The sequence below is a fragment of the Filicampus tigris genome, chromosome 18 (genome assembly GCF_054856515.1).
Source record: "Filicampus tigris isolate MCC_2025a chromosome 18, RoL_Ftig_1.0, whole genome shotgun sequence".
Taxonomy (NCBI): Eukaryota; Metazoa; Chordata; class Actinopteri; order Syngnathiformes; family Syngnathidae; genus Filicampus; species Filicampus tigris.
Window position 1 is genome coordinate 7,824,958 of NC_141234.1, and position 26,671 is coordinate 7,851,628.

General features: G+C 41.3%; 4 protein-coding genes, 1 long non-coding RNA gene and 3 other non-coding genes across 15 annotated transcripts in view; 4 read left to right on the forward strand and 4 right to left on the reverse strand.

Moving 5' to 3' along the window:
* Positions 1–10,898, reverse strand: part of trps1 (trichorhinophalangeal syndrome I) — a 160,207-nt gene extending 149,309 nt beyond the window's left edge. The window contains 6 exon segments of the mRNA XM_086014960.1: positions 1,274–1,364; positions 3,899–3,977; positions 4,150–4,294; positions 5,361–5,455; positions 6,937–7,009; positions 10,763–10,898. The gene's annotated coding sequence lies outside the window, so the exon portion shown is untranslated.
* On the reverse strand, positions 10,204–10,275 carry trnah-gug (transfer RNA histidin (anticodon GUG)). Its single transcript has one exon. It is a non-coding gene; the product is annotated as a tRNA-His (tRNA).
* A 1,030-nt stretch (positions 10,899–11,928) lies between the features above and the next one.
* Positions 11,929–12,000, forward strand: trnah-gug (transfer RNA histidin (anticodon GUG)). The gene has a single exon. It is a non-coding gene; the product is annotated as a tRNA-His (tRNA).
* A 410-nt stretch (positions 12,001–12,410) lies between these two features.
* clptm1l (CLPTM1 like) lies at positions 12,411–17,859 on the forward strand. The gene is made up of 18 exons (XM_086015105.1): positions 12,411–12,697; positions 13,336–13,578; positions 13,668–13,762; positions 14,007–14,196; positions 14,286–14,455; positions 14,543–14,621; positions 14,755–14,872; positions 14,937–15,031; positions 15,289–15,373; positions 15,624–15,727; positions 15,991–16,056; positions 16,182–16,232; positions 16,309–16,391; positions 16,466–16,500; positions 16,582–16,637; positions 16,725–16,769; positions 17,028–17,143; positions 17,220–17,859. Exons 2-18 carry the CDS (start codon positions 13,414–13,416, stop codon positions 17,302–17,304), a joined length of 1,638 nt encoding a protein of 545 aa, XP_085871231.1. The 5' UTR covers positions 12,411–12,697; positions 13,336–13,413; the 3' UTR covers positions 17,305–17,859.
* A 328-nt stretch (positions 17,860–18,187) lies between these two features.
* Positions 18,188–20,548, reverse strand: LOC147132251 (uncharacterized). Of its 3 annotated transcripts, none has more exons than XR_015082211.1 (4): positions 20,444–20,548; positions 20,199–20,344; positions 19,804–19,935; positions 18,188–19,689 (listed from the first exon to the last, which is right to left on the reverse strand). It is a non-coding gene; the product is annotated as an uncharacterized LOC147132251 (long non-coding RNA). The 3 variants fall into 3 exon arrangements; XR_015082212.1 differs by having other exon boundaries at positions 20,199–20,341; positions 20,444–20,545; XR_015082210.1 differs by lacking the exon at positions 20,444–20,548 and having other exon boundaries at positions 20,199–20,413.
* Positions 20,549–21,093: 545 nt separating this feature from the next.
* Positions 21,094–22,414, forward strand: rplp1 (ribosomal protein lateral stalk subunit P1). The gene is made up of 4 exons (XM_086014549.1): positions 21,094–21,311; positions 21,921–21,995; positions 22,079–22,193; positions 22,289–22,414. The coding sequence occupies exons 1-4, from the start codon at positions 21,240–21,242 to the stop codon at positions 22,369–22,371; spliced, it is 345 nt and encodes a 114-aa protein (XP_085870675.1). The 5' UTR covers positions 21,094–21,239; the 3' UTR covers positions 22,372–22,414.
* Positions 22,415–24,664: 2,250 nt separating this feature from the next.
* On the forward strand, positions 24,665–24,737 carry trnav-cac (transfer RNA valine (anticodon CAC)). The gene has a single exon. It is a non-coding gene; the product is annotated as a tRNA-Val (tRNA).
* A 491-nt stretch (positions 24,738–25,228) lies between these two features.
* Positions 25,229–26,671, reverse strand: part of ptk2aa (protein tyrosine kinase 2aa) — a 34,778-nt gene continuing 33,335 nt past the window's right edge. For all 6 annotated transcript variants that reach the window (XM_086014391.1, XM_086014389.1, XM_086014392.1 and 3 more), the window contains one exon: positions 25,229–26,607. In XM_086014391.1, coding sequence (XP_085870517.1) covers positions 26,487–26,607 — 121 coding nt within the window. In that variant the 3' untranslated portion in view covers positions 25,229–26,486. The remainder of the gene's footprint in view (positions 26,608–26,671) is intronic.

The following is a 26,671-nucleotide window of genomic DNA, read 5'->3' on the forward strand; positions in this document are numbered from 1 at the left end:
ATACCTGGGTCCAAACTCTTACCAACAAAGAAAATAATGTTCTCTGCATCGGTGTATGGAGGCTTTTCTGATATTTTGAAGGGGCAATGAGAAATACCTCAATGCGCAAGGCTAAATGTGCTATCACATTTACGATACGTTGAATTAACACTTCCCAATGGAGCTGCAAATGCACTAGTTTGGTCTTGCGCCCGGCATGTCTTTTGCTCGTTCTGCTTCTACTAGCTTCAGGGAATAACAGAAACGTGTATACTGGCGTCACAGTCATGCGCGGTAAAAACGGTTTGTTTCCGAAATTTCAGAATAAGGGTTTTCATGCGCGCCGATTGGATTATCAATCGACGTAAAAACAACGCATGATAACGATCATCAGGTGCGTTGCAGCAAGGACTCGAGGACTGAGTTTGGACAACCCTGGTCTAGACAAACAACCATTAACTCACAGTCACACCTAAGGACAATTTAATGGCTCTGACATGTGTTTTTTGGACTGTGGGAGGAAGACGAAGAAGCCTAGATGTGAACCCTGGATATCAGAACTGTGACACAGACCAGCCAACCACTTGCTCACCTGTGCTGCCCCGGATCTCTTCCTATTGTGCAAAATGTTAAAAAAATCATTTGGCTTTAGTCTAATGGCTAACGTCTGTTAGACCAAAAGTGCAGTCATCCTCTCTTGTCAAGCACTCTTCAGCAAAGCGCACACACGCTGAAATAATGGAGTGCCTTTACAAGAGCAACATATATTCGGCTTGTGAGCGGATGCCGGGCATATTGTACGAATATTGAATTTGTTGCATCACGCCCGCGGTGCCTCACGTTGACCTACCACTCGCCGCTCAGCCCGTATAGATTGTGCACGTCAAGGTGCGTCTGCTTTTCTAATAAGAGCGCATTACAACGTAGGGGAATAGATGGATAATGTAAACGTGGAGGCAGCAAAAAAGGACAGGGGGGGGGGATAATCCTTTTTCTCGAGCGGTGTGCATATGTCGACAGTGCCATCCAGTGGAGGGCAGCGTCTCGGAAGAGATGGAAACCACACAGGATCACATGTGATTCTCATCATTCAACAGCTGCTTACAAGTGTGTGTGCACATTGTCCGGATGATGACCCACTAGAACCTTCACTGTGCATCTGAAGAAACCCAAAACCGGCTTGCGTACGGCTTCATCCATCAAAGCATTTTGCAGTTACACTAGGCAACGATGAGAGGACGCCATTCATCAGCCGTGCCTCACGCGGTGCGTTCGGGGACGCTCGGACACATACCTCCAAGTGGGCCACGGGCCAGCATCCTCTTTTCGAGAGATTCACACCGTCATGTGTTTTGTTCCTCTGGTCATCCAATATAGCAGAATATCTGTGCCAAAGAATGACAACAAATCTTTTACTTTTGGGGTTTTTTGCGACTGGATGAGTTGTCATGGAGACAAAATGTGCTCCCGTTGTGGGCAAAAATAATACAGTTGATGGTTACATGAAGTACGACTTCACAATCCACTGAGCATTTACAGTACATTAGAAAGAGTCCTTTACTAATTAATTCATTAATTTGGCCCAATTGGTTAGCTAAAATATATTCAATAATTTTGTCATTTTGTATTTCTAATTTATCTCCATCAATAACTCGCCGGTAATTGATCTATTGTAAATAGCAAAATAAAAACATTGGTAAACTAAACAATTTTACATATACATCCTTTCAACCATCTCTATTTTTTATGATATAATAGGTTAATCAATTTTAATGATGATATTATTGTGTCCAAAGGAATACAGTAGATGGCTACATTAGGTATGCCATTTTGAACAATCCACTGAGCATTTACATTATTCACAGCCCTGTACTATATGAGACATTCATTTCGCCCATTTTGTCCATTGAAATGGTTCATTTGAAATGTATGCATTTAAAGTATGTCATTATGTAATCATTAATAAAATGGTCGCCACCATGCACATTCAAATCTGCGCTCACCAAAGTCTACAATACTTAACAAAACCAAACAAACTATGGCAACATCATCGTTCCAGCATTCTTTTTCAACAGTCAGAGAAGCAATAAATGACGCAATAAATAAAATGACGAGCCGACTAAGCAGCTTAATAGGCAAAAATGAATCTGTATGCAACTTATCTGCATTGCTGACCGCTTCCTTCTGCACTGAAGCACATTTTGGCAGAGCTAGTCATTCTGAACATTTTTTTAATCACAGTTTTTGTGTGTTTTGCATGTGCTTGTGGATATCTGTCTTTGTGTATATTGCGAGGGAGGGAGGGAGCAGGTCTTCTTTTTATTTTGTATTTAATGTTTTTACTGTACAGCACTTTGAGTTGCATTTTAATGTAAGAAAACTGCTATACAAATAAAATTTAATTTGATGTATCAATCCATGATCATCCCAAAAGATGTACATTATAAAGTGAAACTCCAGCCGTCACTTTCTGTGGGCGTAAAAAGCAGGATTGAAGGGAACTGACGTTTAAGAATCATCAGCAAAAACTGGAGCTGAAACATACTTCCTGTTTTCAATCTTCTTCTCTTTCGTAAAACATTTAGTGTCAAGCTAAATAGTGTGCCACCATCTAGTGGTCAACACTTAAACTACACTCAGTGTAAAAGGGAGGCAGAACAAAACACAGATATGAACCGCACAGAAATCTACTAAATAGCACGACCGCAAACCCAGAACCCGCCATGGATGTGCTGTGCACAATTTGTGATAAAACTACTTTAGTGGATTTCACTAGATTGTGCAAGTGTAACTAATGGTGTGAAAAAGACACACACGTGATGGCTCACACACACACACACACTTTTCCTTTTCTTTATCTACACCAGTGTGCCCTGGGCTGATAAAGTTTATCAAGCGACACACACCTGCGATGGAAGGCAATGGAGCTTGCTACCACCTTTCAGTGTGTTGAACGTGAATGTGTAGGGGAGGGTCGCATAAATGCTGTTGGGGGCCCGAGGTGACAATAATACACTTCTGGCTTGAGTGCGCAACACACATCACTGGACGCTCGCAGACTCTGCGTGTGTGTGTGTGTGTGTGTGCGTGTGTGTGTGTGTTGGTATATGCGTGCGTGCTGCTTGAGTTTGCTCTTCAGGGCACGCTCAACTTTATCGCATGTTGGCATCTAAATCCAGGAATAAATATATTCTATATTGAGTTGTTCAGAGTAGCAAAGTAACTCATCTGCAGCATATCACTTTTTGGCACCCTGCTGCTAAGAGTATCATCTGCAGTGGTCGGGTAAAGTTGGATATAAATGCATATTAATAATAGTTTTTTTACGATGATTAGTTTTATAATCGTGGAGTGTAATAATCGTAATTGTAATTGATTTCCGATTAATTGCACAGCCCTAGAGCACGCTAACATCTCCTGAGGCCTTCAACGGGTCAAAAGCTAACGAAACAAAGACAACAACAACTATCGTCTGTTTTTCGGGGTTGGGGTGTAAAACTTCTCCAAAAGCTCGCTCGGGGCTCCCAAACGGGACGATGATGAACGCCGCCCCGCCGCTTTTGTCACTTTGTCAAGCCGGCTGTCAGTCACTCTGTCACCGTCGAGCAGCCTAGCGCGCGGCGCGTAGAAGCTGAGGATGCATCAATCACACTCTTGTCAGCTGCAAAGGCCTGTTTGCTTTGGACGGATTACACACCATACACGCACACACTTTGGGGCCAACTCACCGAGATTTTTGAATCTCCTCCTAAATTAGCGTCTCATCCGACTCATTTAGAAGGGCAAACATTTGCAGCTATATGTTGTCTGACTTGAAAGCAGAATAGGGAGCACCGCCACACACAACTATCTGAGGCAATAAACCAGTAAACAGCAGATTGACATTTTTCCATAGCATCAACTTAAAATGTGTCATCACCTCCTAGACGTCAGCTGTTTTCCATTTTGTAGTCCGCCCATGTCAGGGACGTGCCCTCGTGGCGCCACAGCGCCCCTATCTGGTGAAACAGTAAAACGGCAACTCTTAGAAATCTGTGAGGGTGCTGTAATTACTTGTAATGAGAAGTCTAAAAGTCTAACGAAACAGGCAGAGGGACACTGGGGAGGACGAGGGGATGCAAATTAAGGAGAGGGAATGAAAAACGGGATACAGAGTTTGGATTCGCTCACTTATTCCTTCTCTTCTGAATCTGATGTGGGGTAATTTTCTCTGCATCAAAGAGCCTTTTGTTCAAACGTGAAGGTTGATGAACAGAGGACGGATGGATGAACAGATGGATGGAGAGATGGATGGGGTGAAAGAGAGTGTAAACACCTGAAGGAAAGGAGAGAAAAGCAGGAGGTGAAGGAGGAGAGTGGGGGTGAAAGAAAACACAACTGGCATCTTGTGAAGAAAGCACACATGCTGAGTTTAAAAGTGGTGCAGTACGACTGAATGGGCATGCATACTAATTCCAACAGCTTGATGTCTATTGGAAGGACACGGCGTACATTCTGAAAAGTCCCTGAGACACACAAAAGTGTGAAGGAGTGCGATGAAGGGCCTTTATTTATTTTTTTGTCAATGATGGCAAAGAATGCGTGGAACAATCCGATTAATGATTGTTTCACACCAAATAAAAAGGATTATGATGTGGCGTGCTGCTCAACTGCTGCTTAACTTTTAGCAGCATCTAAAAACATTGAAATGATTCAAAGAAAAAATCGTGAAAGTTTTTTGCATAATCGATAGTCACAATTGTATATATATATATATACACACCCACATACATATATACTGATCACCTCCGTGACGAATGATGAATGACATTTCCATAATTTATACATGCATTTTGCTAAATTGATCACCTGAGAGCATCTTAACCGTGAATGTTTGGTGTTGGTTCACGGTTGAGTTTCGCCCTTATTTTCAAAGAGATTAGAAGCAGATTGCAACTTGCCTCAGTTGTTTGCATGTGTGTGCGCGTGCATGAGTGTGTGTGTGATGTGCAGACATGGTGTGCCCTGGTAAAATTGAACTGTCATGGCCAGAATGGGCACTTTGATCATTTCATGTTCGCAATGAAGGGAGAAGCGAAGGATGAGTTGAGGGAGGGGGAAAAGCTGAGTGGGAAAGGATAGACAAAACAAGGTGAGTCGAGGAGGGAAGGAAAGAGACGGAAAGGGAATGCAAATGAAAGCAGGAAATGTACATACTCCCCCCCCAAAATAATCAAAGCGGAAAAGTATGAAAGGGCCAAGAAAAGAGCGGACAAGAGCGGGCGAGGGCAGGAAGAAACTCGAGGGCGCGCGGACAAGACGGGCGGCTGATGGAGGATAAGGGATGAAAGCCTCCCTTCAGCCCCGCGACGGGGATATGCCTCGCATGGCACGCCACTTACCCAGACTCTGCAGCTTGAGATGACTTCCCAGAATTCCTTTCATCTCCACGATGCACCAGTAGCGGTCCATCAGGACGAAACCTGCGGAGGGAGACCTCAAGACACACACACACACACACACATTGTGCATGAGTGCCAAGTGCATTTACTATTGTTGAGAATGGACATGAGTTTCATGCCTCCTTTATTGATTTTGACCCCATTTCTGACACCAAATTACGTGAGGTTTTTTTCAAACCAATTTTCTTGTGAGCAAAGCACAAAAGGATTTTGATTATTGAATTTACCCTCTGGTAATACGCAAAAAAATAAATAATTACAGCACACGGCTATTCGCAAACAACAAAAATCTGTACCGGTAATTGACAGCCCCCTAAAAAGCTTAACAATTGCCTGTAGATGCCACAAGATGGCAGCGAAGCACTACTTTTGTCTAAGTGAAGCACCTCATTCAGTCCAACATAGCTGTTTGACACCAACATGCCACAAGATGGCGGCAAAGCACTACTTTTCTCGAAGTGAAGCTCATCAATTCACTTCAACATACAATAGATCCTTGGTACTAAGATGCCACAAGATGTCGCCAAAGTAAAAACGAATTTGCAAATGCCAGGACTGCAAATGAATCACAACCACTGGCCAGCGCCTATAAAACTTTCAAAGCATTTTCACTTTTGGAGGCAGCGCTTCATCACCTAGCTGGCAAATTACACTCGTCAATCAGTGCAGCAGACAAACAAAAATATTCCAGCAAAATAGTGGAACATTACAGTTTGTGCTGCAAATTAGAAGCTAACGCTCATTGCTCACGTTAATTAATAATGCTAATCTTGGCCAAAATTGTACCATCGCCTCGCTTTTTTTGGCTTCAACATCAGAGTGTTTCCTTGCAAGAGAAATTCGTTGTGAGTGCGGTTAGTACGTTTATTACTCTGGAAATGCAGAACAACACACCCACAGACACATTTTCAGAAAGATAGCTAACAAATGATTTACTGACTATTTTGGATTCCAACTCTTAAAAAGTAACTATTACGCAGCATGTCCCCTATAAGGACGAAAGGTTGCAAGTACCAACCTATCGCATGAAATTATAAATATTGTGAATGTCAATGATTGACAGGGTTACAAATTTTCTTCTGTTTCTGCTATTGAGGTGACTTATACACAGTCCACGTACGTACGTGCGTGCGTGGTGGCTTTGGCATGCAGGCCAATGCGAGGAGGAGCTGCTGTCGGCTGCAGCTGGCGCCAAGATACTCGCGCAGGCACGCCAATGTTACATGCCACCAGGCCCCGCCTCTTAAAGGCACCATTTTGCGTGTGTGTTCAAATATGTTTACAATGAGTTTAAAAGTGTGTTTTAACCAGTTTAAATGAAAAAAAAACTATTTCTTTTAAAGTTGTTGGATGGATGGATGGATGGATGGATGGATGGATGGATGGATGGATAGATGGATAGATGGATAGATGGATAGATAGATAGATAAAGCAAGAGAACAAAAGTCTTCCCAGGTTGCATAAATGGATATGTATGATATGGGCCAGGTCGGGGGGGGGGAGGGGTGTGTATTACCTTAGAGGACAGCAGAAGGGTATCCAACTAACTTCTCAACTCGTTCAATCAGGAGGCGACAGGGCACGGGAGGCTGAAGAGAGAAGGACGGAGGGGGAGAGAGAGAGAGAAATAATGAAGGCGACAAGGCGAGACGGATGGCGAGAGGTTAAAGATTCCGATAAACGGGCGGGAGAGCGGCGCGAGGGAGGGACAGACGGGTGGCATTAAAAAGAATAGTGTGGGCTCGCCAGGGCAGCGGCATTGTTTAATCACTGGGAAACAAGACGGCGGGAAAAGGGGCGAATGGAGATGGGTAAATGCGAAAAGAGTGACGGATACGACGAGCGGAGGGACGTGTGGAATGAGAATGAAGGGAAAGCAAAGGAGGATGTATGGGGATTTGGATTCTACTTTCGATGCAGGACAGCAATGAAGGCAGAGAGGGATGGGACTTACCGTAAAAAGATTACAGAATATCATTCACATGCAAAAAAATGATCATTTAAGAGGGAAGTCAAGTCAAAATGTTTCTTTCTTTGCAATAATGCGAGCCTGCTAGTCCAAACACGGGATTCCATTTAATAATGTGCTTGTGGAATATGAATTAAGCAGCAAAATCCACCCATTTTTATCAGTCTCGGGGGCGGCCATTTTGCCACTCGCTGTCAACTGAAAATGACATCAGGGTTGCTCAGGGCTCGGGTAACAAGCAATCACAGCTCAGCTTGTGAATGTTACATGACCAAACTCAAAAATAAAAACAATTTTCCCATTTGGCACCTTCATGCGGCATCTTGGTGCCAAGGAACCATTTTGAAGTGAGGGGACGCCACAGTACACTATAAAAGTTTTTTTTTTTTTTTTTTTGGGAGAGGTGGTCAATTATTCACGGAATGGCTGACTTTAAATAAAATGGAGAGATTTTCTGATGTCTAGCGGAACAGAATGTGTTGAATTTCCGGATAAAATACACCCCGGAGCAACCTCGCTGCTCAAGTGTCGAAGCTTTAATCAAATGTGGAACGTTTGAAGCAGGCCTGATTACCTGGCAGGCGAAAAACATTCAACTTTTTCTACTAGTACGTCCACTTTGTGGTAGAACTGCACTCCATCCTTGGCATGACCAAGATGTGCGTTTCATACCGCCACACTTGCAAACGGGAACGGGACTCAATGTCGATTCCTCTCCTCGATTACTAGCAAAACTCCCCGAAGAGCGATGGATGTTAATGGAGACACACGACGGGGTGATTATGGATCATCGCCGCGCAATGATGATGGGGGACGAAGATGGACTGTTGGACAGACAGGGGGAGGGAAGATGGCGGTGCGACAAGGAGCTGCTTAGCCACCATTTGCTGGACTTTTGAACCTGTTCCGGTCATATGCATGCATGTCCTTTACAATTAGACAGGGATATGGCCTGGCCAAACCAAGCTCCTCATCAACATAGGCCCTTAGCACCAGGTTGACACATGATGGTGACAAAGTGGCATGTTCGTTTCATCTGAGGGAGCAAAAACAGAGACATTTATTCATAAATGATTTTATGGTATTTTCATTGCTGACTTTCACTTCTACATATTTGAGCATTACGGTGTATCACATGCTTCTATCGAGCATTACTTATGTCCTTAATCAAGTGGTACCACTACATTTCTTCCAAAGATTAACTGTGCGATTAATATTCCTTAAAGCGCATCCCATCAAAGGGGCCGTTAAGGCAGATGTTTGCGCATAACGTGAAAATGGCAACGGGCGGGCCGAGGTTCCACCATGATGACTTTCCAGCTCGGAGGGCCCGACGTACCAAACGTGGTCACCTTTTCAACCTTTTCGCCTCAAAAGTCGGAAAGCAAGAATGTGCCCGAGGATCTCCACCTGCTCGCCGTCTCGCGCGGGAGTGGAAACTCTGCAATTTGCTTCATGCATTTGACTAAGGTATCCCGAGGGGAGGCAGGAAGTACATCAGTGGCACAGGGAGAGGCCGAGGCCTTTTAATCACTTCTGACAAGTAGACGGGCGAGGGACGCGTCGGTTGAGGGGTGTGGGGGATCGTACCCTTCTCCAATCTTTGAAATGCTGCCATTCTCCTTTGCATTTTTTACACGCTCACACTGTTCTTGACATTCTCTCGTCTGCCCAAAGGCTCACAGCACACTGACAAGAGCTTTTTTTTTTACTTTTCTTTTTTTTTTTTTTTTACTTTGACCCCTTTTCCTTACTTTTCACACCAACCAAAATATTATGGTTAAAGCATTTTTTTTAATCTATAGCTAGAAAAGGTCTACAGGTGAAGAGAGACAGAAATGAATAAGGACTGAAACTCATGTTAATGTATTGATCGTGCAAAGCCAATATATGATGCAAATACACCCCCTAGTGTCTGTGAGCAGCATTGGGTTGACGTCACATCAAGTGCAGATACTTGGGTTAAAAAAAGACTGTTAAAAGTAGACATATTGATACGCTTTGAAATACAGACTGATATGAACCAAAGCAAAAACCTAACTATCAAAACAATGTGTTTTAATAGCTAACCTGGTGAAATGACCAACAAAAAGGCTAAATTAGCCAGTGATAACAACTGAAAAAAATACAACTGACCTGTGTTTTTTTTCTAGATTAGATGGAGACATGAATGTTGAGAATAAAGCTTTTTTTTAAAAAAAAAAAAAAACAGCTGCTTTTAGTTGCATTTAACAGAATTTCTGTTAGAATAATAATTTATATTATGATTCATGTGTTGGATTATTATTATTAGGCTCGTTATCTTTATTATCTTAATTTATTAGCTTTAGCTTTTTCCATATCTAGGCCCAACTTGCTTGATGTGCTTTGCTTCCACATATTTATGTTAATGGCTAATGGCATTGCTCCTTCGATGCTAATTCATCAAACCACTAATTCTCTTGGGCTCTTTTTACTAAAAAATTGCTGTCCGTTTATTACCTAACGCCTACAGCCGGGATACCCTTCCGCCGTCCATTTATCAGACATTTTGTCCGGTAATCGCTTACAGGCCGGTCCATCTATCATTTTATACGGGCTTCCCTTAGCGATTCTGACTACTGACTTCATCAAAATACCACTAGCACCCCAACCTGGGGTACCGTGTATTTGAAACGAAAGACTCCTGACGAAGATTTTATCAAATTTAAAAAGGGGGGGTATTGATTGAATTTTTTGTGCAAGACGAACGACTACGCAGTGAGGCAAACATGATGAAAAAGCAATGACTTGCTGCTTTCTTCCTTTCTAGTAACAAGGGCGAAGTTTAAAAAATGCCGTGACCCGGATTCGAACCGGGGTTGCTGCGGCCACAACGCAGAGTACTAACCACTATACGATCACGGCTGACAACTTGATGCTTTCACACCAGTTGCCTCGGACAAATATCTGCAATGTCTACAGCTGAATATTGAACAGTACTAAACCTGTCAAGCCAGAGTTAAGATATGCTTAAGATAATACAGTGTTCACAGTACGTGTAGTTTTACATTAACAAAAAAGTTATATTACAAATATGTAAGGCATTTACTTGTTGGTTATTATTGCTGACCAGTGAGCTGGTTTGTTTTGACTCTCATGCTACATTTTGTTGTCTTTTAGAAGGCAAATATGCAACTGGTCACAGATAAAGAACACTTGGACATCTCGCTCCTCTAAGTAAACGTTTGATTTTGACCACTGTTAATACCGTATTTGTGAATTACATGGTACTTTTTTTTCATTTTATTAACGGAAAACTGCATTTACTATGAATACTGAATGAGGATTTTAGCTCAGTGTTTACATTAGCGTAGAATTATGGGAAATCAGGTTTGCCGAGCTTTATACTTACATATGGTAGCTTATAGTGATGATGTAGCAGTCACCTCTTCATCTTGTCAGCTGTGATGGCAGATTAGTAGTATTTGTTATGGCTGTAGCAACCACGGTTCAAATCCAAACCATGGCCTTTTGACAGTTTGTGAAGCAGTAAGAAAAAAAGAAACGCTCAGGCCGTGTCATGGCATCAAGTCTGCAGCATGAGAAAATGACTGAAACCCCAAAGATTTTGTTTTTGGAGTTAGCATAACACAAGCAATGCCATGCTGTTAATGTGGTAAAAATGAGCAGAATTGAGACACTAAGATCTTGAACAGGCTAACTCAATTTTCACATTTTGAGATATGTACAAAAATTAATAGACAAAGGGCATATCTTTCAGATGAATACTGGTCTAAAAATATGTTTTTTTGATAATTATGATATTTATGGGCCTTAATTTATAGACTTTATGTAAGTTAATCATGATCCATGAAATACTGATGTTAAAATCACTCTCCTGCAAACTGACAAAAGTGGAGTTTGCCAACTTTAGTTCTCAGTGGCTCACTTATGTTATTGTATTTTATTCTGCTGTGGCAGGATTATTTTTCATTTTGACATTGAATTTCGGCTATGGACTAGTCATACTGTTCTTACATGATCCATGGCTTTATGTTGCATTGCTCAGTTGTACTTTAATGTCACAAAAAATATGCTTCTTTCAGTCAAAAATGTTTTTTGGGTTGTTTTTTTTTCCACAGAAACACACATTAGATGACTGGCACAAAACTGCACACAAATGAGTCACTATAAGCTATGCTAAATCTCATGAACGGTATTTGAATGTTGTTTAATTTTGTTGTTCGTAGCCAATTTAAAAAAAACTCGGATTATTTTGCAACTCCAAAGCAGGACACATACATGGAAATTTGGGCCAAATGTCAGCATTTACCCTGCTTTATAATCAAAGTCAACAACGACTCGTTTGTCCGATCTCTTAACAGGGAAGGAGAACACTAGCGGTTTGTCGGAAGAGATAAGGCTGTTTGAGAACAGTAAAATAAAATAAATAAGTTTGTTGTTTATATTACTTTGAGTCGTGAATTAGTATATTTAGCCTTATTCTTATTCTTATTCTTAATCTTCTTATTTTGGATGCACAAATGTATTGGATGGTACCGGCTGTGCTGACAACCAGCCGTGATCGTATAGTGGTTAGTACTCTGCGTTGTGGCCGCAGCAACCCCGGTTCGAATCCGGGTCACGGCATTTTTCAAACGACACTCATTTAAACAAATGTAACACTAAAATTATAACATTCACAACAAATCATGTAGCACTTCAAAGTGCATTACATCTGGAGACCTTAGCGTATTTTGATGATGACATATCTACGTAAATTGCACAAGGTGATACTCGCTACTCCCACAAACCAAATACCAATATTTACATATTATAAGTACAGATTGCCTAAAGACTACCTTCCGTATAACTTTAAAACAGCTGCGACCAACTGTAAGCACCGCTAGTCTGCTGTTCAAACGCAAATTTCCAATATATATTTGCTAATAAACACAGCAATTTACAATATTATACAGGTACGTATATTTATTTTGGGGTTCTTTGGAGTTGTAATCTCGCTACCTCTCGCGTTAACCAACCCGGCCAAATCCCGTGAATAATACCCCGAATCAGGAAGTGGATACCGGAAGTAGTGTAAATCCACCTCACGCTGCACTACAGTTGATGTGATTTTTTTTTTGTTGGTGCTCCCGGAATTGAGATGTGGAAGGAGGGTGTCACGTATGCCTGATATTTGGACCCTCAGCCGAGGCACTTATGGAGTTTTTTTAAAAAGACTCGTCGCGGTGAACTACGGATCCGAAAGGGGACGAGACAAGTCGCTGCGAGACAGCCGCGAGTGTCCCGTCACTCGGTCACTGACAGCCTGACACTTTTTACACCGGTTAGTTTGAATTAAAACAATGTATGCCTTTCATCAACATTGATATTCGGACCGACATGTGCGCAAACCACACAGATCAAGTCCTCTTGGACGGAATATGTAACACATTTAAAATTAATTTGCGATCGTTGTGTATTTAGATGATTCCAGTATTTGCGTACTTTAATATATAAAGTATGTTGTACTCTATCCCTCCTGACCGCCAGAGGTGGTACTTCAATCACTGGATGATCGCTTTATTGTTCACAGCAGTGTGGGGTGTAATGAAGTAAAAATACTTAGTTACTGTCTTTAATGTATCAGGTATCTGTACTTCACTTATATGTAGTACTTTTGACTTAAAGCGTTTTGATTTTAGCACATAGTATTGCCAAAAATCTAACAGAAAGTTGTACAGACTGTGACAACATCTACGTTTCTGGCATTAAGAATTTGTCAGTCTAATATGAAAACACATACAGGGTAAAGTGCATTTTTCCCACGTTAGCTTGTTATTATTTAGCTTTTTTGTCAGTCAGTTCACCCTTAGTTCAGTCACACCTCTATAAACATGATCGAAAAAATGCTTCATTTGAGATATTGAGACTCTAACAATGACAAAACCAGATGAGCAGGTTCCCCAAATGTCCTTGTTGTAGCCGCAGCTTATTGGCCTCCGGATTGAAATGGGACAGCCCCGCAGCTAGGCGAGAAGACGCCGAACCGCGCCCGCCACAATGTTCCTGAAGTCGTCGTTCACCACCCTGGTGGTGGGTGTGTTTGTGGTGTATGTGTTGCACACCTGCTGGGTGATGTACGGAATCGTGCACACCAAGCCATGCGAGCTGCCCGGCAGCACTGGCTGCATCACGCCTTTCCTTGCGGGAAACCCCGAGCTCCAGGTGAGGAATGTGTTATCTGAACTGCAATCGGAAGAATTTGACCTGTTTTTTTTTTGTGATTGTATGTCATTTGTGTCTGTACCTTCCAGATGAGCATCTACACAGCCCTCCGGCCCAATGCAGATGGGGGCCACACCCTCATCCACAAAGAGGAGAATTTTGATATCAACGAAAAGTTTGAGAGGTCTATAGATGTTGATTGTCACCTTTTAGCAGGGACAGAACAAATGGGGAAAAAAATTATTTTATATTGAGAATAGCATAGTATTGGTGTCCCACAAGGGTCTATCTTTGGCCCATTTTTATTCACTCTGCCAGTCGCCAATGTGATCATCTGACATGGCGTTTCCTTCTACTGTTACACTGAAAAAAACGCAGGCCAAATTCTTTGACGTGACGGCGCAACCGAGTGTTTGTCTCTTCTCCAGGACCGTGAACGTCTCGATACCCAAGAAGACGCGCAACAACGGGACTCTGTATGCGCTGGTGTTTGTCCACCAGGCCGGCGTCACCCCGTGGCAGGACCCGCGGCGGGTGCACCTGGCGGCTCAGCTCACCGCCTACATGGTGCCCAAGCCCCCCGAAATCTCCCTCATATCCAGAGAGGACCAAATGCAGGTGTGACGACTCGAGCGCGGCTAATTAAGGTTATAGATTGACAAACCGACTGGCAGGTTAACTTACATATTTGCGATCCCCTTCCAAAGGGCGTCACGGAAGAGGCCCGCCAGACCAAACAACGCAAAGAAGAAGAAAGACTAATGTCAGACCAACCCGTCTCGCACTGGCGTACTCGCCTGACCCTCAACATTGTGGGCGACCATTTTGTGTTCGACAAGGAGCACCTTCCGAGTGACGTGCGCCGCTACCTCCGAGCGTAAGGCTCTGCGATCCTATAGCTTGCCAAACATCCCCTATTTTTTTTTTTTTTAATTAAAACACCGATGTTGATTGTTGTTTTCAGGTTTCAAAATGGCAAGAAGATGGTTTACCTACCTCTGCTCTTTGTTGACGAGCTCAGCAACCGCGTCAAGGATCTCCTGGTAATTTCAAACCATTCGTCTTTCTGTTCATTCAGACGAAATCGTAGTTGCACAAAAAGTAATTCACCTGCAATAACACCTAAAGCAGCAAAGAATGGCCATTCGATTTTGACGGCATATGATGTGTTAATAGGAGATAAATAGCACCACCCTGGAGCTTCCGCTTACCATCTCCTATGATGCCATCTCCCTGGGAAGACTCAGGTTCTGGATCCACATGCAGGATGCCGTCTACTCCCTGCAACAGTTCGGTACGAGCCTCCGAAACGCTCCAGGCTTGTGCCGCCATTTCACGCTGCCGTTTGCCCCTCGCAGGCTTCACGGAGAAGGACGCCGACGAGATTAAAGGGATCTTCACCGACACCAATCTGTACTTCCTGGCTTTGACTTTCTTTGTGGCCGCATTCCATGTGAGTCTCTCTCCCAAGATGCCCGTGCTTGTTTTGGATTAACCCATTAAGGCCGGGAGCGCTGTTGCGTCTTTCTACCTTTACGGGAAATGTCAATTGGACGCACCAGAGTTAAACCTCAGGTTTAAGAGGGTGATTCTATAGTCGCCCTCAGGTTTTGGGGAGATGTTGAGCCAGGCGCTTTAGGTCTTAATGGGTTAAGATAAATCAAATGAATAGATAAGTGGAAAAGATGGCCCCTTTTTTCATGTCTCCAGCTGCTTTTTGACTTCTTGGCCTTCAAGAATGACATCAGCTTCTGGAAAGAGAAGAAAAGCATGGTGGGGATGTCAAGCAAAGCGGGTAGGACAACGTAATCAAAGTATAGTCAAAATCTATATATTTTTAACAATGTAACCTAAAACAAAAAAATCGACATATGCTAAAATGCATTCATAAGCTGTCATGTGCATGCCAGAGCAACAGGTGGCGCTGTAACCGCTAACCATGGAAAGGGGAGGGAATTGGTTTTCTAAATGGAGCATGGCTATTTCACAGATTATTATTTTTTTTTTTTTTTTATTGAAAAAAAAAATGTGATTTCCTCTGTCAGTGCTGTGGCGATGCTTCAGCACCATCATCATCTTCCTCTACCTGTTCGACGAGCAAACCAGCCTACTGGTCCTCATCCCCGCCGGCATTGGCGCCGTTATTGAGGTGAACGTGCGCATTTTAGTATTTGGTCCTAACTGAACGCGAACATGCAACGAAAGCTCTCCTAACTTGTGCAAACAACCCAGGCTAAACTCCCCGATCTACATCGCTTGTCCCTCAGCCAAGCATTCACTTTGACATAGTTCCGTGGCACCAAGAGGCTAAAGGATGTTACAAAGCCCTGTGTAATAGAATCGTAGACCCACATTAATCACAACGAGTGAATGTTATGTGTACAGACATCTGTAAAAGGATATTTGTTGTAGGTGTGGAAAGTGAAGAAGGCCCTGAAGATTCAGGTGTTCTGGAAAGGAGGAAAACCAACAATCCTGGTAAGTTTATGGGATATTTTTATTTTTTGGGTGGAACGCATATCATATACGCCCCATATGTACGTTATCACCCACGCGGGAGTGTTTATCAGAAAAGCTGTATCACAAGTTGTTTTTATTTGCAGTTTGGCAAGTTAGATGAGTCGGAGAGAAGAACGGGAGAGTACGACACGCAGGTAACCCCAAAACTAATCACGAAACTTTGCTTTATTTCTTTTTAAAGTAAACTTAATAATTCCTCCCCCTTTTAAGGCCATGAAGTACCTCTCGTACCTTCTCTACCCGCTGTGCTTGGGGGGAGCCCTATACGCCCTGATATTCCTGCGATATAAAAGGTTGGGAGGCTGTACGTTCACAAGCGTTCGCTCAGCGGTCACTAATGGGGTGCCTTCATTTGTGTCTGTCGTAGTTGGTACTCGTGGCTCATCAACAGTATGGTGAACGGTAAGTTTGGACCAGCAACTACATGTAAAGCTCAACTTAACTCTTTGATTCCCTCTCCACCCCCCTCCAAATATATTTTAGGTGTCTATGCCTTTGGCTTCCTCTTCATGCTTCCTCAACTGTTTGTCAACTATAAGGTGAGCTCGGCGATATTTAATAATCAACTGTCTGAGATGAATATGTATCTTTTAAAAAAAATTTTGTTTTTTTCCTTCATCTAACAGTTGAAGTCAGTGGCTCATCTGCCGTGGAAGGCTTTTATGTACAAGGTGAGAACACGGGGGCAGGGGAGGAATATATATATATATATATATATATATTTTATTTTTTTTATTCTTAATTATGTGCATTGGTGGGAAAAAATATGAATTTAACAGGAAAAAACATTTGCAATATTATGGAAATAGTCGTAATTTTACAAGAATAATTAAATTGTAGCGAGTAGGAGAAGGTAAGTGTTTTTTTCTTAATGGTAACTGTTTCTCTGTATATTAAGTCTTTTTTTTTTTTTTTTTTTATGCTGTCAGGCATTCAACACCTTCATCGACGACGTGTTTGCCTTCATTATCACCATGCCGACATCCCACCGACTGGCCTGTTTCCGAGATGACGTGGTCTTTCTCGTTTACCTTTACCAGCGATGGTACACACACATTAACACACACAGACACACACACACACAGGCACAAACCACAGCTAACCCTCTTGCCTCTCCTCAGGCTTTACCCAGTGGACAAGACGCGAGTCAACGAATATGGAATTTCGTACGATGACAAACCCAAAAGGAAATCCCACAAGGACTAAAAAGGACAAGGCGGGCAAGTGAAGGAACATCAACATCCTTAATTGTAAACACGTTTTAACTGGATTTTTTTTCCCCCCTCAAATTATTGAGAGGAGCATCTTTTGTGAGGATTTTAGCTGACGGCATTTTGTAAAAAATTTTTTTCAATGGCTCAACTCTGTTGCGTCCAATTGACATTTTCCCCAAATACTTTGTTTTGTCCTCTTCAAATCAGGCTGCAACTTAATTCCATTTTGCACAAGTATTTCACAGACAGAACGTATCGGTGCCAAATGTGATAGGAATTTTTACACCGTTTCATTTTTTCAGCTGACTTACCTTTAGCAGAGTCACTCTGTTGGATGTTTGTAAACGGCTCTGAAATGGACAGACAAAGTATTACTACAAACTTGTCACATCTAGATTCCATTCCATTGTTTTGATGTGACTTTTTAATACATTCTCTCATAAACTTAAGGGTTTGTCTCCCACTGTAGTTGCAGACATTATTTTTTAAATGGTTTTAATTGATGTCTTGATCATTTGCGATGTAATAAACTGACTGAATATGCAAACTGGTTTAGGTGTTGCTTTTTATTAGTGACAAATCACGGTAATTGATGTAAACTATACATCATATACAAGTATATTCCATCCAAAAAGATGGACTTAAGAATCACAAATATGTCAACTGTATTTTTGTCTTTATTCGGCAGAAACTGGCTTTAACCCCTTGATGCCTGAAATTATTTCCAGTAATTATTTTTGCTTTCACCTAGTTGCTAAATTGTTTTGAATACCGCACATAAAATAGATATAAATTTAGGTATGATGCACATTAGAGATAACAGGCAATTATGGCAAACAAACAAAAAGGCAAAAAAGCACCTGTTTCCATTTCAGGTTTGAATATTATTTTATTGATGAAACATTTTATTTCCAGGAGTTACAACTCATAGCTACTATACTATTCTAAATCATCACTTGTGGAATTCACAAAAGCAGTTGTTGTTTTTGTTGAGGCACAGATGAACGTTGCACTTTACACATTTGTACACACTCTGGCCCTTACAATTTGGATGTTTGCAGCGTAACCGTCCATTTCCCACCACTGGCCAGTGGCCCACGGCATCTGAGCGGACTTCTTGTGCTGGACCTCGACGTTTCTTCAACTCAAACTGCTTGTCAATATCCACTGAAGGCCCACGCCCCCTCTTGGTCACGTCCTAACCTTCAGGCCAGAGGGCCTGTGCAATGGATGCTCTGAAAGCAAGCAAATCCTTCTGCTTCTTTCTAGGAATGCGCAATGACTCTGCATCACGTCGATACAACAACCAGCTGTTCACAATGACCATATCCACCAAGTGAAAAAACAACCGCTGATAGTACTTTTTGGACCTGATGTGGATGCGGTAAGATGCAATGAGTGCATGAAGAGCATCAACGCCACCCATGAACGTATTGCACAGGCTGATGACGCTCGGGCACTCCACAGACACGTTCCTCCTCAGTTTTTTTTCCCCATCATTCTATGTTGGAAACAGGCTGGGCACTTGCAAAAGTGCTAGCAACAATCACCCCTCTGTTGTCAAACCATTTGACGGCTCGTACCCTCACGTTATCCACAACAGCCTCTTGCTCTTCAAATGACCCTCTTCCCTTCCTCTTCATCTCCAAGTCTGCACTGAAACTGCACCCAGGCAGGCCATTTTGTTGCACGGTCCCAAGTGAAGGGATCCCCTTGTTTGCAAGAGCAACAAACAGATCCAAAGAGGAAAAGCAGTTGTCAAAAGTACAGCAGGTGGTTGACATGGTCATGGATAACTTGGGGAGAAGTGTATCAATAACTAACCTAATTTTGAAAAGCCTGTCATCATTGTTGGGTGCCGTGTTGTCAGTGAAATGAATAAAATGTTTTATTTCTTCCCATCTGTCTCGGGACCTTACTTCTGCCACCTGCTGGACTCGACTTGCACTGGACCAGTACATCCATGATCGAGGTAATTGAAAAATGCTCATATACAGCACAGCGCCAAGAAACTGCTCCAGTTCAGTCCGATTTAAATTGAGGGCACCATTTGGATTCGGTTGTGTGTAGTACAGATTGCTTTGTTCCACAATCTTGTTCAAAAGTTCAGTATCAAAGAAGTATCTGAAAGACTGAATGGGCAGTCTTACTGAATCAGCATCAGGAAGAGCATCTTGCCAAACTGGAACTTCCTTTGGAGAGTTCTGCTGCTTTACAGTCTTCCAAGCTATCTTTCGCCTGTTTCTTTTTTGAGTAGCAGCTGCTTCCCCCCTTCCAGCTGCAGCACTGATGCTTGGACATGCGTGAGGCGACCCACCAGCTTCTTCCTCACTGCTGCTACTGTCATCGGTCCACTCACTGCTGCTGCTCTCATCAGCTGGCGTAGAAAAAATAAACTACTTTAGAAAAGTAATTTATCTATTCAATGTGTACACACAGTTGCAACCATAATAGTCAAACAAGCTCAAACTTGACACAAACATATGTTCACCTGGTTTAGGGGTGTACTCATCACTGTCCCCACTATCACTGAGACAGCTGTCATCACTGTCGACAGGAAGAGCCCTGGGCCGAGGTCCTCCTGCTCGCCTTGCGTAGAAAGACGCTGCGTTCATTTTTAATTCTACAAAAAAAAAAACAATGAACAAAAATTACAATTGTAATTTACCATGTTTTGTAATGACTACGGATACTAACTGGAGTGTCAGTTTCTAAAGAAAATGAATGTAAGCAGTCTAGATACAGCATTGTATTTGTGGCTGAATGTAGCGAATTAGCATCATGCAGAGTATCTTAAAAAATACTTGTCTTAGACACTTTTTTTTGTCATGTTTGGAATACAAGTACACAACACAACAGTTCATATTTTATCTTGGCACAATTTACCTCAAATCGGACAGATTATCCAAATTTGCAGTCCAAAAATAGCGGCGTAGCACAAATCCAGCTCAAACGTCTTCTGCTGATTCTTCATCTACTTCTTTGGATTACTGGCGGGCTGCAAGCAATTTACAGCTACATAGCGCCACCTACTGTACAAGAGTGTGTGTCGCCCATGTGTCCACCTTCACAATCAGTTTTGTGTCCCTCAAATAGTTAAAAAGTGCAGTTGATGCATTACCAACACATACCTAGGGACCTTTTGTATGTATTGTTTCTCTGGTTTCCGGTCTGAAGAGACACTACATTCTTTTCCGGACCACAAAGTTTGAGCTGCTTGGAGCGGAGGGGGAGGGAGATGGGATTAATCTCTGTACTTTTATTTTGTCATTGAAAAACAATCAATAGGCTTATAATTAATACAATAAACATATATATTTTTTAAATAAATTAACATTAAGAATGAAATATACAAAAAAATATATATTTTCAGACATGTGTTTCAAACCTTGGCTTTAACTGATATAATTGTACTTTTAACTACAGTACATACACTATTGTCTGAATTTGTTTTTTAACTTAATTTATATTTTTGAGTCGTACATGATGATATTTATTTTTTATTTTTTTAATAAACAATTTATTTAACACATTGCAAGCCACATACATAAACAACACACAGGGAGAGATAACAATTAATAAAGAGACAGCAAATTTAACAAAAATAAATACAAATTTATATATATATATATATATTTATTTATTTATTTATTTATTTTTTTTAAGAACTATGAAAAGATGAAAAGCACGCGTCCGGCTTCCCTGCGCTGCTAAATCAGTTGTTCTTGGCCATGCGTCATGACGTCACTCCCACAGACGCAGACTATAAAAGCAAAACTCCCGCCCACCGCTGTCCCTTTTCCAGTTACAGGAAGTGGACGTGCCTAAGGTGCTCGGTTCTTCACCCGAAGCTAAGGCCCGTAATCCGGCGACTAGCACTATCAAAATTAGGCATCCAAGTCTGAAAACGTGAAAACAATTTATACAATGGCTTCCGTGTCCGAGCTCGCCTGTATTTACTCTGCTCTCATCCTCCACGACGATGAAGTCACTGTCACCGTAAGTGTCCCGCTCGCCCCGTTAGCTTCGCCGCCATCAGGGTTAACTTTTAGGCTTCCAGTAGCCACAAAACGACGAAACATAAAATGGCTGCGTTATTAATGTTACATTCTGTCTGCAAAGTGAGAAAACGACATTCATAGTAATTGGGGTTAAATGTAGCTGCTAGTTGCTAATGCTAGGCTAACTCCTGGCAGAAGACACGAGTGAACACTGTGCCAACAGCCTGTGTTGTCCAACCGTTGTAATATAAAATACACTTTTAGTTGCTCTCTATATTACAAAATTCTATAAGTGTAACCTTTGTCAAAAACAAGACGCGCCATACATCAAGTTTGCTGGCTTGAATTTATATTAAAATGCACACCTTTGAAACGCTCAACACTTGCATTGAAGCCTTATTTTGAAACCCTAGTTTAAAAAAAAAACAATTCGAGAAACTGAAACCCAACCCTGCTTAAAACCTTAACAGCAGCCTTGAAACCCTATTTGAGTTCCTCTCCGAAACCTGTATTGTATCTGATGCAAATGTTTAATAAACGTTGCTGCAAAAAGTAAAGTGCATGATCTACTGTTCTAAATTATTCTTCCTAACCATTTTATATCTAGGAGGACAAGCTGAACGCCCTGATCAAGGCCGCTGGCGTGAACGTGGAGCCTTTCTGGCCCAGTCTCTTCGCCAAGGTAATGCACAACAACCATTTTATGGCTTAAATGAAGCGCCCGTGGAGACTAAAAGACTGCTTACCTGCCCTTGTGTTCCATAGGCTCTGTCCAACGTTGACATCGGCAGCCTGATCTGCAACGTCGGCGCCGGAGGTGGTGCGCCAGCCGGAGCCCCCGCTGCCGGAGCGGCCGCCGCCTCTGCTGGAGATGCCCCAGGTAAAAACAAAAAAAATTAAAAGATTTTCATAGTTTACTGTTGTGCTTTTTTTTTTTTTTTTAACCACATGCTGGTTTGCCTTTTAACCCCACAGCCAAGGCAGAGGAGAAGAAAGAAGAGAAGAAGGAGGAGTCCGAGGAGTCTGATGACGACATGGGCTTCGGTCTTTTTGATTAAATTGGCTGTTTTTGTAGAAACACAATAAAATGACCAAAAAGTGTCTTGCCTGTGTGGTCCTTATTGTAATGGCAAAATTCTTCAATTATACTGGTACAGCAAACAACAAATGAGTGCTAGGCGTGAGCAAAGTATGGCCTGCTTCATTCTGTAATGTGGCCTACTGTGCACTGTAATATTAGTTGCATTACATACGCTGCTCAACATTTTTTATTTCATATTTTCACTAACACCAGTTATTGAACTTGTTTAAAAATATATACTTTTGTTAATGTAATGAAAGTTGATCACCTAAAGAAAATGTTGATGTTTTACATTTAACCCTTTTAAAAATTGCAAGATATGTTTGCCATATGGCTAACATTTAATAATTTCAAACATAAACGTATAAAATAAACTTAGTATAATATACTTGTGGGGGAAAAAATACAAAACTCAATGAAAGCAACACTTTTTAAAGAGAAAGTTCCACAGTAGTCAACCTAGTCATGAGCAATGAAATACACACGTTCGAAGAGGAGGAGGAACTAGTATAAACCTCAAGTATGCTTTGTCAATTTCAATTATAATCCTTAAAAATGAATTTCTTTTACACAGACCTTTTGAGATACACCAATATAGAGTACCGTCAAAATAGGGACAGGGGGATATTAAAATTGTCATTAGTATAATGGAGGGATGAAAATAATGTTAGCTGTAATACTTGAAGTATCCACAAGACGGCCTCCTCCACAACGCAACAGTGGCAACTTTTGGCACAATATACAAGTCTGGCACTTGATCTTCCATGACAATCCGTGTATAATTGTTGTAAAACGAGTCGTTATCCGTACCATTTTGCTTTTCTTAAGGAATATTGACAAAAGTATTTATTTACTTCAGGTTTTGATTTGAAAAACAAATGATGCACTGATTCATTACGCTCCTATGTAGTTCTTCAACATCAACATACTTCACATTAATACAGGTGAATACGTTTACTTGCCTACCACGGAAAATGTCGCGCAGAGATGAATACTGTACTGGGCAAACAAGTGTGCATTACTGACTGCAAAGTGGTCCACCTGGTCGCACGATATCACACAAAACAGGTGTGCATTACCGTAACGCTTCCGCCGTCGTCGTAAATCCGCCTGATTCGTGGCCTTGTTGAAAAGCTTGCTTAACCGCATTGTAAAACACATGTAAATAAAACACAACACATCTCAACTTTTGAAATTAGATGGTAAACTACAAAAGTGGTAGGAAATATAACCGAAAAAACAAGAAAAAATATTGCAAAACAGCTGTCTCTCCTTGCCTTGTTGTACCGTCCTTGGCCACAGAATGAGGGCCAGAGGAAAATGTCGCTGTTCCGTGTGCAACGCAAAAACGACATAGATGAAACGTGTTTTGTATCTGTGAATGTGCTATCATAACTTATGCACGTTCATTGCATATAATAATATCGTTGCCAATTGTAATGTAATGGTTGCCAGTACTATACACCTTAAGTTGCAAATGGTAATAAAGCGTCTCACTTGGTCCGTGCTTTTCTACCTTCAAGGTACTCTCAAAGCGCTTTAACACTGCCTCCTCATTCACCTACTGATAACGCAGCATCAGGAGCAACAAGGCGATTAGTATCTTGCTCAAGGACACTTCGACATGGCCACGAGAGTTTGAGGATCGAACTCATAACCTACTGGTTGGGAAGCGCTGGCTGAAAAGCACGGGTAGCGCAGTTTGACGTGTGGCTCAACGTGAGGCGGGTGGACCTAAAACTTTGACTCTGCCCCCACGGATTCTCGGCCTTGAAGCGCTTTAATTTTCTTTTGTTATTTGTAAAACTATTTCCTTGGCGTCTTTAATGATACACGGCCTTATGACGTTACGCTTCTTTAAACAATTTATTTAACATTTGGAAAAAAACATCGATTGACCGAAACCCAAATACAGTACCACAGTCAACCATACAGGGAGTGCGCTCTCTGCTGGGGACATATGGTACAGCACCAATGCCACTCATTTCTACGTGGAGGACGTCATTTGACCAATGACCACAACTTCTGAACCCAATGGCCGAGACACTCGGGAGCAACGTCAATTCCCCCACTTTCAGGGCTCCTGAACACGCTTCCGTGTCTCTTGTTGCAGTACCACTGTCCGTCACATAACTGGAGTCAAAGGCATAATGTCGATGTTTTTCGTAATAACAAAGAGCAAAACTCTTTTTTCCTGTTCGACTATTTAGACGTTAGATTAGATATGTACCATACTTTATGATTGCAAACTATTGGCATTGATGTCAACGGTTTCCGTAGTGTAGTGGTTATCACGTTCGCCTCACACGCGAAAGGTCCCCGGTTCGAAACCGGGCGGAAACAGGTTTTTTTTTTTCTTTTATCCTCGTTATTATTTTTTAATTAACGACTATGTTCAGGCAACTAAAAAGCTATGCTTTAGCTTTATAGCATAAAAATAGTTTATTTCACGGTAAACAAAGAAGTGACCGTAACCTGTTTGTAACAGTGTCTGTTTTTTATTTGCAACTGTACATGATGTGAGTCTTTCCTGAGAGAATTGCTGGGGAAAAACATCAAAAGAACATTTGAAAATGGAATATACATGCCGTTTTAGGAATTTATCAGGTTCAAACTGGCTGACCAAAGCATCCAACTGCAGTCGCCATTCACCTAATAAATAATGTGACACAAGTCTATTCACAGTATTGGATTCTAGTCTGAAAAGTTGCCAATTTGATTTGTAGTGTGAAAATAAACAGGCAACCCAATATGACTTCATTATATATATATATATATATATATATATATATATATATATATATATATATATATATATATATATATATATATATATATATATATATATATATATAACAATAAAGAAGCCATCAAAATTATTTTCAAACATAATTAAAAAGCATATTCATGGTGTTCTGTATCCATTCCCTCCTCTGCTTGTATCCAACAAGCAATCCGTGCCTCAGCAAAGTGTTAAAACAGAGATTTCTGTATTCAACTAAATGAAAAATAATAATAATTAAAAAAAATGTTTAATAAAATAAAATAAAGATAAAAAAAAAAAAAAATCGCCGCGTGCTAATGTTTTAAAGCAGGGGTGGGCAACCTCTGGCACGTGGCCTGCCATGCAACTTCAAAAACAAATCAAATCTCAGAGGAGCTGACATACACATTTTAAAAACAGTAAAACATTTAACCTGCAAATGCTCATAGTTATCATACATTTAAGGAAAATGGCCCCTCACAAGAAAACCGTTCCCCACCCCTGATTTAAAGCTGAAGAATGAGAATGTGAGAAGTAAAGCAATACTGACAAAAGAAACATCCAGTCAGAGGCAAGGCTAGGGAAAAAAAATATATATATTAAAAAAAAGGTATATATATTATATAAAAATGTTTAACACCACTTCATTTGCTTTCCAGTTCATCACGTGGCAAACTCCTTCAAAAGGAGTCCTCACGTGTTAATTTTTAAAAAATGTCTTTAAAAATGGCTACCTTGAAAAACGTACAGGGTGATTGAAATGTAACGCCCTCTCTTAAAATACAATTTCATTGCAATTTTGCAAAAAAAAATTGCTGTTTCTTTAATGTATGAGAGTTTAATCTTTTTTTTTTCTTCCTATTTTGTGTTTTGTTCTTTAGCATAGAGAATTTAATCTGAAAATAAATCTGGCCAGTTACCAGTGGTTGGGAGAATGTTTAAATTTAGATTTTCATACAAGATGGAGCCCTTCCACATTCTGTAATTTTACAGATAAATGTGGTACTCATGCTACATCTAACTTTCATCTCATATACATTTGTATAAAGTCATATATTAGAGAACAAACTCAAAAAAATCAAATAGAGAAACTTACATTAAATGAATAATTGCAAAGTATTTTAAAATAGGGAGTTATTAATCACTCTGTAGTATTGTGACAAGATTTTTCCTTAAGAAAAAAAAAAAAAAAACGTAATTACAAAAAGACACCAAAATATGGCGACTGTAGTGTCCACTGTCCTCCATTTTAATCAAAGTCTTTGTCTTCATGGTGACCGACGTCCACCTCGCCCCGGCATTTTTGGACATCCGTGCATCCTTCGGGACTAATGTGTTCGCGTGATCATCTTGAGACGCGCCTGGTCGATGACATCCAGCAGGTTCTTGGCGTCCACGGCGAGGGCGTGCGCCGCCATTAGCATCTGCTTTTTGTAGTCCTTCTGCAAGCTACAAAGAAAGACGAGCGCCACGTCAACACCAGGACGCAGGCGGGAAAAAGTTTGAGCAACGT